Source organism: Mastigoproctus giganteus, chromosome 2, assembly GCF_048544385.1.
Source record: "Mastigoproctus giganteus isolate SK-2022 chromosome 2, ASM4854438v1, whole genome shotgun sequence".
In the NCBI taxonomy this organism is placed as follows: domain Eukaryota; kingdom Metazoa; phylum Arthropoda; class Arachnida; order Uropygi; family Thelyphonidae; genus Mastigoproctus; species Mastigoproctus giganteus.
In genome coordinates, this window is record NC_143576.1 from 88,874,140 (window position 1) to 88,887,529 (window position 13,390).

General features: G+C 37.9%; 1 protein-coding gene across 1 annotated transcript in view; it reads left to right on the top strand.

Moving 5' to 3' along the window:
• LOC150089401 (tyrosine-protein kinase Fer-like) overlaps nt 1-13,390 on the top strand; it is a 171,056-nt gene that overhangs the window by 49,870 nt on the left and 107,796 nt on the right. The window contains exon 8 of the mRNA XM_090389967.1: nt 11,075-11,249. Within this exon, the coding sequence (XP_090246093.1) occupies nt 11,075-11,249 (175 nt within the window). The remainder of the gene's footprint in view (nt 1-11,074; nt 11,250-13,390) is intronic.

Genomic DNA, 13,390 nt, shown 5'->3' on the forward strand with positions numbered 1-13,390 from the left:
ATTAAATAGGCTTAGTAGCATTCATTAGCTTATTATTTTAAATTTAACTAGTGATTTTTGTAATTTATGACTCACCGCTCATACCAGTGTTGGCACCATTATTGTTGAGCTTGCTGCCATTGTATAGATTGATATGAAATAGTGTAACATGTATCTCTGATAGCGTAATGCATAACATAAACCTAGATAGCGTAATACATAGCACTGTATTAGGAATCTGTTAGCTTAGTATAGTATTATCAATTAATCAATAAAATTTATTAATCTTATTTAATTTCATTGTTAATTAAACTGTATTTAAATGGAAATCATGACTCAGACTAGAGTTGCAAAGCAATAATCACAGAGTAGCAGGAGTGCTGTGACTCGGGGGAGAAACGAAGGGGACGATTCTCCAATGCATCACAATCTCAAAAAATGTGTGAAGTATGAAATGTTTGCAGACGTTTTGGGAACAGGACATGATCTAACCAAGGAGGATGTCCTTGTGTGTGCTAGGTGCCTAGAGTGCCAAGAAATTAGGCACCAACTCTCATAGACGTTCATCAGCACTTTGATGGACGTCTACGAGAGTTTGAGATGTAGTGTAGATGCCCTCGAAGAAATTAATGAGGAGCCCATCAAGCTCTCAGCTGCCCAACTCGACGCTAGAGCTCACTCCTGTGCAGCAGGCAACACAGAGGCATTCTCCAAGGCAAAATGCGCTGATTCCACAGAAACTAGTTATTGTTGGTGACTATTGTCAGGGAGACGCGGAATATATTATGCAAAAAGGATAGGTGGAACAGGATCAGAGTATGTCTGGAAGGGGCAAAAGTTGATGTTGTAGAGCATATATCATCTTTTAAGGGCAAAAAAGGTGATATTGTTGTACACGTTGGCACTAATGACCTTAAGAGAAAGAGATCTGCAGATTTAATTAGCAAGTCCAGGTCAATGTTGAAAAAAGTTGCGAGCCAGGTTTGAATTTGAAAGTGTCTGCAATTCTACCCAGACACAATAGGAGGGAGTATATGATGAGAGCCATGTCAATCAATTAGGCCCTAGAGAGAGATTGTGCAGGGCTCGTGGGGTAGAATTTTTTTCAGTGCGGTCTGTGCTTGTTAACCAGAGAGCCTGCTTCTACAGGGATGGGGTACACTTAAATAGAAAGGGTGCAAGAATATTTGCTGATGCTATCGAGGCAGTGTTAGGGGGATCGGAAAACTGTTAGCTTGGGAGGATACACAGACTAAGAGATTAACAGTGGCCGCAGGCAGAGGCGGAAGTGATTCTTTTATTGCTTCTCTTGGAATGAGCAGCAGCCTGGAAAGCGAGGTACTGGGGATTTCAAGAGCTGCTGGGAGGGGAATCATCATGGAACAACTAACTACATGGGTTGTGTTAGGGTAACTAAAAGTAAGAATAGGTGCATGTATACTTGCACGTACACCAATGCTAGGAGTAAAGTAAATAAATTTGATGAATTTGAAGTGCTTATTGAGACATCAAAAACAGTTGTTAGGATATCAGATATGTAGTGTCACACAGGTATAAGCAGTGCAGAATTGGGATTTGTAGAGTACACAGCATGGTTTTGTCAAGGGGAAGTCTTGTCTGACTAATCTGATTGGACACTATGATGTGGTCACCAGAGGCGGATTTAACGGCCCGTGCACTGGGCGCTGACTTCTGAAGGGCCTATGCAAAACCCCAACAAATTAGTTGAACATATTAGTTCAAAACTTTGTGATTATTATTAGGCTATTATTAATTATATTATACATATATTATATTCAAATTTTATTGGAAATAAAACATTAATAGTACATAATATTTTTTATTTATTTAAAAAAATGGTTAACATGTATTTTTATTTTCCCTGCCTCTCTCTTTTTTTTAAGGGGCCCAATATTTTATTCTGCGCCCGGGGCCTCAACCGACCTTAATCTGCTCCTGGTGGTCACAAAGCAACTGGATGCAGGGAATAACTTTTATATCATATATTTGGATCTTAGAAAGGCTTTTGATACTGTTGCACATGGAAGACTGCTGCACAAATTGGAGCAGTGCAGCATTGGAGGCAAATTGGCGCTATGGATAAAGGGATGGTTGAGTGGGAGAAGACAGAGTGGTAATCAATGGACACTGTTCTCCATGGACCAATGTTATTAGTGGAGGCCCTTAGGGTTCAGTGTTCGGTTCATTGTCGTTTTCTATATTTAAAAATGATATTGATGAGGGTATATCAGGCTTAATGTCCAAGTTTGCAGATGATACGAAGGTTGGCAGGGTTGTTAATGACATTAATGACCAAAATCAAAACTTGATTTTGGTCATTAATGACGGTACGCTGCTGCAACAGGATCTAGAAAAGTTGAGCAAATGGGCTGAGAGGTGGCAAATGAAGTTTAACATTGACAAATGTAAAGTACTACATATGGGAAGCAGTAACCCCAGAGTAACGTATCAACTCTGTGGTACTACATTACCTAGGGGTAATTGTGCAGGCAAATACGAAGTTTTCTGATCAGTGCAGATGTCTGCAAGAGTAGCTCATGGTGTCTTGTCAATGATATACAGTAATTTTTCTAGCAGGGATAAGGAGGTGATTATCCCCTTGTATAAGGCGATGGTCAGGCCACACCTTGAGTACTGTGTAAAGGTCTGAAGGCCTCATTTTAAGAAGGATGTAGAGCTCTTGGAAAGAGTACAGAGAAGGGCAACGAGATTAGTGAAGGAACAAAGGGTTGCTCTTACGAAGAAAGGCTTAAGTTTTGCAAATTACAGTGTCTGGAGACTAGGCACCGGTGAGGTGATCTGATAGTGGTGTATAAAGCCTTGAATAGTTTGAGCATGCTCAATGCTGATGGGATTCTTCCTCTTGCTCAGAATAATCAACTGAGAGGGCATAAATTCAGATTGAGGAAAGACAGATGTATGATAGATGTGCGGAAATTTGCCTTTAGCCAGCAGGTAGTTGATTGGTGGAACAGACTTCTATCCCTTGTTATGGAAGTTGATAGCCTAAATAAATTTAAGGCTCAGCTGGACAGGTATTTCGAACGAACAGATGGGTGAAATGGAAGTGGTTTTTTTTTTTTTTTTTTTTTTTTGCTGATTCTGCATAAGCTTGCTTTCTTAAGCCCATCATATGCCTCTACTAATGCTAGTGCTAACACTGAGAGTTGTAACTTTCAAAAATCACTGTTTAAATTCAAAATAAGAAGCTAATGAATGCTACTAAACCTATTTAATATCTCTGTAAAACACAATGTACTATGTTAATTAAGAAGAATACGGTAAAAAGTTAAAAATACTTATCCCTTTACAGTAGCCAAAAATCACTGACTGTTCTCTTTCGCGACCTGAGCACCCGCGAATTATATCGTATATATATTATATGTGAGCTGTCAGTTTCTCAAGAGTAATGACACAAATATAAAACAAAAGTCATTTATTATACAAGTCTACTTACACTACATAACTGGTGTTCATTTAAATCTAATCTATTAATTTTTCTCATTTAATCTGTTAATACATGCTATCATTTCCATAAATTTTCTCTCAGTTAACATTTTCAACAGCTTCAAACACTAAATTAATTCATTCTTAATCACTTCCTCATATTTCTCTTAATCCGCAATATCAATTTTCTTTACAACTTTAACCAATAAACCAACTCAATACTAAACATTTCCTTATTTCTCGTGTTTCTTCAGCTTTGCTCTAAAATAATCTCCCACTTTATCTAAGTACCATTTCCAAAACAACACAGTTTCGAGGACTTACCCTTCTTCTCTTTCACGGTGGGATTCCTTTGTGCGGGTTCCTTCCATGGAGTGCGGTGATGTCTGTCGCACTCTCTCTCTCTCTCTCTCTCTCTCTCTCTCTCTCTCTCTCTCTCTCTCTCTCTTCTTAGTTGAACTCCGCATCTCTGCTGTATAGCTCTTCCAGTACTGTCTTATTTCGAGAACAGTTCTCTATTAATACTGAAGGAAAGTACCACAGCAGTAGTAGAAGCCAGGGCACTATCTGACTGGCTTGATATTCAACTTCCAGATTAACTTCTAGTACAGGAACATGCCCGGCGGAACCGTTCACTATAAATTTCCCTTGTGTGTATGTAGTTGCAAAATACCTATTCAGTTTTTTAGAAACCCGAGCAGATTCATCCATATCTAGGGATGAATGTAATTCATTCCCTTCCTTCTAGTGTTTGTATATGTAAAGAAGTCTTTGCCAGGTTAGAAAAACAAACACTGAGTTTTGATCCCTCTTTCCTGGATATGGTCTTAACAGCCAAGTCTAGAGAGCATTGTCATTGTTATGAACAATATTTTGACCCCACCCTGTGAAGAAGGCAAAGCCTGTAAAAATATCCAGTCATTCACATGCAGATAAATGTTAGGTAAGCTAATGTTTAAAAGTATATTGTATGAGGTAAACAATCCTCTGGCAGTATTTTAATATAAAATATGTATTTTGCCAATGAAAATCTTAATTTCTGCTAGTGCAGTGTGGATTTAAAAAAAAAAAAAAATGCTTTTTTGAAGCACATACTGTTTCCTTTTTTTTTTTTGAGGGGAACCTGTTTTGCCTCCTGCTTACAAATGCCTGATCTCCAGCTTTTTTGATAGTCAAAAGTTAGCAGCTATGAGAAATTAAAGATTATTAAAAAGTAATGTCCTTAAAGAATTATTTTCATAGTAAATAAATATATGGATAGTAACTCTTCTAACTGCCACTACTGATAGTCTAGAAATATGAGCCTAATCATTGCCCTTCCCTGTCAAGTCAATTATAAAAGGCCAATGAGAGATGAGTAGAGAGACAGTACACTTTGAACATCATAATAAGTTGATGGATGATGAAATGATCAGTAGTACACCACAGTGTTGGTACAATAAAATGAAGTGTTAAAACTTCAAATATTTAATACAATCAGAGCAGAAGCTCTGCGACTTTATGAATGAATTTGGTAAATTGTAGGCTTAGCTGGTATGTAGCTAATTTTGTATTGTGAATTCCTAAGACCAAAGTGTTTCCTTATAGCTGCAGAAAGTCTGTTTATAGATTTCAAGTTGCTAAGTTTTTGGAAGCATTAAATTAAATATTATTTAATTTTGACTTAAATATAATCATATTCAGAAAACAAGCTTTTTTTTTTTTTTTTAATTGAAATGAATTGATTTGGAGGGGGAATGCAGTCTCCAATACTTCTCATTATCATTAAAAGTAAAAGAGTGGGTATTTTGCAGTATCAGTTCTTCTTTCATGATAATGAATGAAGAAAGAATTGATATAATTTACACACTTGTCAGTTCTCCAAACAAGTGGTTCTTGATTGGAGAACTGACAAGTGCATAAAGAAGCTTGAAATAATATAATGAATTATGCCAAGTCTTGTTTGGCATTTTAACAATTCCATATAAAGAATTGTTAAAACTGTAGATTTTTCTCTTGGTTTTGTCCCTTTTGGCCAGTAAAGTCTTCTGTTACCCAATCTCCAGCTATTGAAATTCAAAAGTTGGTAGTTATGATGAATAGACAACAGTTTGATATAGTTTATCACTTAGCAGAAATGAAATGTATTGTGTAATGAAACACATTCATTTTTCACCTTCCCATATCCATGATAGTAACTGTCTAGCTTATTTTGTGCGGCTTGAGATTATTTCTTAGCTCATTTCTTTCCCTTTGCTATCAAATATAATCTGTATAGTATTATACATGTGTTGTAATTAAACATTAGCATTAGTAGAGGCATATGATGCAAGAAAGCAAGCTTATTCGGCATCAGCCAAAAAAAAAAAAACACACACCACTCCCATTTCACCCCTCCGTTCGTTCGAAATACCTGTGCAGTTGAGCTTTAAATTTGTTTAGGCTATCAACTTCAACAACAAGTGATGGAAGTCGGTTCCACCAACCAACCACCCGCTGGCCAAAGGCAAATTTCCGCACATCTATCCGACATCCGTCCTTCCTCAATTTGAATTTATGCCCTCTGAGGTGATTATTCTGAGCAAGATGAAGAATCCCATTGGCATTGAGCATGCTCAAACCATTCAAAGCCTTATACACCTCTATCAGATCACCTTGCCGGTGCCTAGTCTCCAGACTCTGTAATTTGCAAAACTTAAGCCTTTCTTCATAAGAGCAACCCTTTGTTCCATTCACTAATCTTGTTGCCCTTCTCTGTACCCGTTCCAGCAGCTCTACATCCTTCTTGAAATGAGGCCTCCAGACCTGTACAGTACTCAAGATGTGGCCTAACCATTGCCTTATACAAGGGAATAATCACCTCCTTATCCCTGCTAGAAAAATTCCTGTATATCATTGACAAGACACCATGAGCTACTCTTGCAGCTCGTCTGCACTGCTCAGAGAACTTCATATCTGCCTGCACAATTACCCCCAGGTCCTTTTCATTCTCCACCACTGTCAGTGTAGTACCGCAGAGTTGATACGTTGCTCTGGGGTTACTGTTTCCCATATGTAGTACTTTACATTTGTCAATGTTAAACTTCATTTGCCACCTCTCAGCCCATCTGTTCAACCTTTCCAGATCCTGTTGCAGCAGCATAGCGTCAGTAGTGTCCTTAACAACCCTGCCAATCTTTGTATCATCTGCAAACATGGACATTAAACTTGATATCCCATCATCAATATCATTCATAAACACCGAAAACAACAACGGACCCAACACTGAACCCTGAGGAACTCCACTAATAACATTAGTCCACGTTGAGCAGTGTCCATTGATTACCACTCTCTGTCTTCTGCCACACAACCATCCCCTTCTCCATAGCAGCAATTTGCCTCCAATGCCACACTGCTCCAATTTGTGGAGCAGTCTTCCATGTGCACCAGTATCAAAAGCCTTTCTAAGATCCAAATATATAATATCAAAGTTATTCCCTGCATCCAGTTCTTTTGTGACTACATCATAGTATCCAATCAAATTGGTCAGGCAAGACCTGCCCTTTACAAAACCATGCTGCGTCTGAGCTATAACTGAATTCTTGTCTAGATGATCCTGCAGTGCTTCTTTAACCAGTGCCTCCATTAATTTACCTGGAACAGAAGTTAAACTAACAGGTCTATAATTACTTGTGTCAGCCTTTGATCCTCCTTTGTGAATTGGGGTTACATTTGCACATCTCCAGTCTATGGGTACCTCTCCTGAGTCCAAAGAAGCTCTCATAATTATGGCTAGGGGTTTGCTTACTTCCTTTGCTGCCTCCTTTAATATAACTGGATAGATCCCATCCACCCCAGGTGCCTTTTTTATGTTTATCCTCAACAATCTCTCCTCCACTTTCCTCTCAGTTATTACAAAATCATCCAGCTCACTGCCAACGTTTACTTTACCTACATCATTCTCCTTCCTGAATAACTCCTCATGTGTGAATGTAGATGCAAAATACTCGTTTAGATTGTTAGCCACCTGAGCAGGATCCTCAACTGTTGAACCATCAATATCCAGTGGACCAATCTGATTCAACCCTTTCCTTCTTGAGTTTAAATATGTAAAGAACTCTTTTCTGTTTTTCTTTGCATCCTTTGCCAAGGATTTTTCGTAGTCTGCCTTTGCCTGCCTAATCTCCTTTGTGACTTGGTTACAGACCAACTTATATCTATCATAGGCTTCCATGTCACCCATTAATTTGTATGTATCCCATGCATTTTTCTTCTCTGCCACATGTCTCATTAGTTCATCTGCCAACCATTTAGGCCTAAACCTTGAACAATATTTCTTAGTTGGTATGTAAAGCCTGGTAGCCTCCAAGATTAGTTCCTTGAATGCTTCCCATTTTGAGTTTGCTGTTGGTAACATCATCAGTTGGTCCCACTGTATAGAATTTAAATACTGTCTCAGACCATCATAGTCGCCTTTACGAAAACAAAAACCCTTCCCTTTACCTCTGATGGTAGTTACCTCCTTGAGTAAATCCCACTTCAACACATTGTGATCACTGCCACCTAGTGGTTCATTTATCTCCAGATTCTTAATGCATGAAGAATCACTACTGATAATCAGATCAAGAGTATTGCTCCCTCTTGTTGCCTCACGAACATGCTGATGTAGAAAACAATCATCCAATAAATCCACAAAAGCCTTGCTAGTGTGTGAGTGACCAACCCACAAATTCCAGTCAATATCTGGGAAATTAAAATCCCCTATTATAAGACTCTCTGATTTACTGGCCCACTCTGTTTCCCTGTACAATATCTTATTATACTCATCAGAGTCATTAGGCCTATAGCACACTCCTACTCTCAATTTTGATTTCCCTATGCTTATGTCACACCAAACTGACTCGACACTGCCCTGTCCATCGATGTCGACTGGCTTCATTTTCCTTGGACTTTATGTGTTTCTTAATTAATAGCATAACCCCTCCTCCCCTCCTGTCCTGTCTATCCTTTCTATACACATTGTATTCCCCAAATTCCAGTTCCGCATTACTTATATCTGTGTGACACCACATCTCTGATATCCCAACAATATCTGCCTTTGATGTTTTGAGCAATACCTCAAATTCATCAAATTTATTTACCAAACTCCTAACATTGGTGTACACGCAGGTATACATGCACCTGTTTCTATTCTTAGCTACCCTAACACAACCCATGTGTTTACTTGTACCGCAATGACTCCCAGCAGTCTCTGAAATATCCTGCATCTTGTTTTTCAGGCTTCTGCTCATTTCAATAGAAGCAGTGCAAGAATCACTTCCACCTCTGCCAGTGGCTACTGTTAATCTATTAGTCCTTGTATCCCCCCCCAACTAGCAGTTTTCCGACCCACCTAACACTGCCTCGACAGCATCAGCAAAAATTCTTGCACCCTTTCTATTTAAGTGTATCCCATCCCTGCTGTAGAAGCAATCTCTCCTGTTAACAAGTACAGTCCAGGCTGAAAAAAATTCTACCCCTTGAGCCTTGCACAATCCCTCCAGGGCTGAATTGATCGACAAGGCTCTCATCATATACTTCCTCCTATCGTGTCTGGGCAGAATTGCAGACACTTTCAAATTCAACCCTAATTCACGGCTTTTTTTCAACAGTGACCTGTACTTGCTAAGTAATTCCGCCGGTCTCCTACTCTTCATATCATTAGTGCCAACGTGTACAACTATATCACCTTTTGTGCCCTTAAAAGATGATATCCACTCTACAACGTCATCAACCTTTGTCCCTGGCAGACATACCCTGGTCCTATTCCACCTATCCTTTTTACAAACATGTTCCCCGTTTCCCTGACAATAGAGTCACCAACAACTACTAGTTCCTGTGGGACCAGCGCATTCTGCCTAGGGGGCTGCCTCTGTGTTGCCTGATGACCAAAGTAGTAAACATAAGTAGTAAAGATATTGTTGTGAACTTTCATGATAGTGAAAAACTGAAACTAATTCAAGAGCTGGAAAAAATCACGAGTTGTGTTTTCTGGTAGAAAATAAATTCTCTCCCCCCCATTTTCATGTACAGGCACTCCTCTACTTACATACAAACGACTTGCATACAAAGCACAAAGCTGTTGCTATGTTCAGTTATAAGAATCACTTTTGAACACCTTTGTGATATTTTTCTAAACCAGCTTTCTGGAGGTCACTACCATAAAACAATAAAAACAATTAACAGTTTCCGGTTTATTGGGATTTTCTGTTAGTACAATCTAATTATAAATAGGTATAAACTCGATCTTATTGCATTTGTGATGATACCGATAGCTGGAATTCTGTGGAATTTTATATTATTACGGTGAAATGAGTTCCCCTTCTCTGAAATCGGTATTTTTGAAATGTGAACGGTATTTAAAAAAACATAAATAAATTTTCAGAATTTTCTCTTCATTCCTATTTTTTGAGCTTTGTAAAGTTACTGCTCCGTATCTCACTTGCTTGTATCGTGTTAGTTGCAATTTGTATTTTCTTTGTTATCGATTGCATATTTTCTTACTGTTTTAAATTTTACCACAAAAAAAAAAAAAAAAATGTCATTGAACAGAAATATAAATTAGTTATACTATTAATTAAGGTATGTACTTAAGTATAAATTTATTTTTATTTTGCTAACCTGTGGGAAGTATTCTGCGATTTTCACGCATCATTTAATTTTGTTAATTGGTGGAAGTAAAGTGTAAATTTGTGCATTATATCTTTACTTTTATAGCCTTTGAATGATATTTCTCCTATTTTCGTTTATTAGAATAGGCATTTAATACAATTAAAATTCAGTTTGCAAACGTGATCACAATGACTGGCGCTTACTACATATCGTATAGTGAACGGTATTTTATTTTGGAGAGTCCATCGAAAGCAATTTGATCCTAGATTAAATTAATTACGTACCATATTTAGGTTAAATTAGTTTTGAATAAATACTGTACTATAGGTGACTCCGTAGCCAGGTGGGCAGGAACAGCAGTGCATAGCACACACTCCTGATTAGACTGGAGTTCGAGCCTGTGACCACCAAATACGGAGGATGCGGAAGGTAGGGAATGACCACCTCATATTCCCAGCCTGGATAAAGGGTGAGGGTTGGCATCAGGAAGGGTATCCGGCCGTAAAAATTGCATGCCAAAACAATAAAAAACGCTGACCTCATATGTATAATGGAAAAAAGTGGACCAAAAAAAAAAAAAAAACTGTACTATATTATTATTCATTATATGTTTTTTCAGCCTCGTTTAACTCATTTAAAAATCATAAAATGCTGTACGTGATGAAGTTTGTTGCGGGTTACAATCTCGGTGCGTTGTACTGTATTGTACATGTATTTTGTATCTACAAGACCGAAGTTGGACTTATGTACATGAAAGAAAAAAAAAAAATTAAGTACATAAGGCGAGGAGTTCCCGTATAAAGAAAATTGGGTGCATCATTTATTCAAGGGTAAGATATTTGAGAAATTACATTACTTTCTTGAATAATCGAATAATCACATACAGAAATATAAGTAGCTTTCTAATTTTCTTAAGTCAAATGTGAACCAGATTTTCAAAGTTTTGTTTATGTTTTTAATTGAAATGCATAATCAATTATTTAAACAATCAATATTATATAAATGCATTTTTCTGCAGATTAACTGATAAAAGGAAAGCCATTGATATTTTAAAGAAAGAAATCTGTGAACTGCATTGTCAAGAGCAACGACTCCAGCAACTTTTGAAAATAATTAATGAATCGCTCTTCAGTGTTGAGCCTTCTGGACCCCCTGCTGTCATAAACATAGCTGATGGTCCTATAGAAGAACAGGTAAGAGTAATTCATTATTTCAAAGGACAAGAAAGTTGGTACAGGAACTCCCCGACTTATGTAAGGGTTGCGTTCCGCAGAACACTACATAAGTCGGGGAATTTCCCCATGCTTGTGCAGCACTCGCAACTGTGCTCGCCGAATTGATTGAATCAAAAAATAAATGTTTGACGAACATGTAAATAGAATTATTTATTGTATTTATTAAATTTTTTATCTCATGTGCAGTAAAAATTACAAAAACGTGAAATTTAAAAAAAATTTCAAAATTATAAAATTACAAAAAAAGAGAGGAGACAGGCATAACATCAGTAAGTTGTACTTCTCGAGCATCGTTGCCAAAATCACGTCTTCAGCTGATAAGTATGCCACTCTGGAGGTTGAGGGCTGTGGAGATTTAGAAGCCGCTCAATCTTATGAAAGAACATTAATGGATAACTTGACGGTGGCTTTTTTATTTTCATCTTAGATTTCTTTGTAGCAAGCAAGCATATCATTCACTCCTCTGTTAACTTTTAAGAATTGTTCACTGTTAGAATCCATCTGCTCAAATCTCGCCATTGCCATCTCTCTGGTGATGAAGCGTTTCGGCTCCTCATTTGGTTCATCTTGAGCTTTGTCAGCATTTTCTTCTCTTACTATCGCTCCTGCAAATCAGTAAGTTCTTCATTAGATAATTCCTTCTCTTCTTCCTCTATTAACTCCTTCACTTCTTTGGCATCAACCTCCAACTGAAGTAGCTCTGAAACCTTTACAATCTTATCTCTAACCGCTTCATATGATTTGTCTTTTTCAAATCCTTCGAAGCCCTTTACGTGCTGGGGCATATTTTCTTCCATGCGTCATTTAAACAACTTTTAGTAATTTCTGCCCAGGCCTTATTAATGTTTAAGATGGCATGGTAAATATTGTAAGATTTCCAAAAGTCTCTTAACGTAAAATTTTTCTCACCGTCTACTGCAGACAATGCCTAGGCAAATGTTGTGCGTAAACAGTATGCTTTTAAATTCGAAATAACACCCTGATCCATAGGTTGGATGAGTGAAGTCGTGTTTGCAGTAGAAATATGACTTATGTTCGAACTGAAATCATCTAAATGCATAGGATGTGCAGGAGCATTATCTAATATAAGCAAAATCTTGAAAGGAATGTCATTGTCTTTGCAATATTTTTCAACCTCAGGAATGAAGCAACATTTAAACCAATCCTCAAAGAGAGATATTGTTATCCATGCTTTCTGTTTCGATCGGAAATGCACAGGTAGGGTGGCTTTATTGAAGCCCTTAAACGCATTAAGATTTCCAGAATGGTACACAAGCAGTGGTTTTAATGTGTAATATCCCGCTGTTAGCCCCAAGCAAGAGCATGGCCCTATCTTTTGACACCTCGAACCTGGCATTGTGTTTTCCTCTTTGGCAATGTATGTTCGATCCAGCATTTTTTTTCAATACAGGGCAATCTTGTGAACGTTAAAAATTTGCTGCCGATTCTGCAGCTGCAGAATTGGCACTGGCAATTTCACCGCATACTTTAACGTTGTGGAAACCAGTGCAATGCTTGAATCTATTAAACCACCAGTTGCTTGTCACGAACTTGGGTTGGGGTTCGCCATACTTATCCTCAATATCTTTATAAATACTTGTTGTTTTTGCTTGAATGGTCATTAGACTCAGAGGCACTCGCTTCTGAATCTGATTTTCGATCCATATTATTAACAGCTGTCTCTAAATAGGCCTACAAGGCTGGGACAATTCATATTGAACAATTATTTAATCAGGTTAAAGAAGCATTGCAGGATAATCTCGACAAGCAGTATGCCATTAAGGGCAAGTTGCTACAATGGATAAAGGGATGGTCAAGTGGGAGATGACAGAGAGTGGTAATCAGTGGACACCACTCTTCTTGGCCTTATGTTATTAGTGGAGTCCCCCAGAGTTCAGAGCTGAGCCCATTGTTGTTTTCTGTATTTATCAATGATATCGATGAAGGTATATCAGGCTTAATGTCCAGGTTTGCAGATGATACAAAGGTTGGCAGGGTTGCTAACAACAGTGAAGACAGTATGCTACTGTAACAGGATCTAGAAAAGTTAGGGAGATGTGCTGAGAAGTGGCAACTGAAGTTTAACATTGACAAATGCA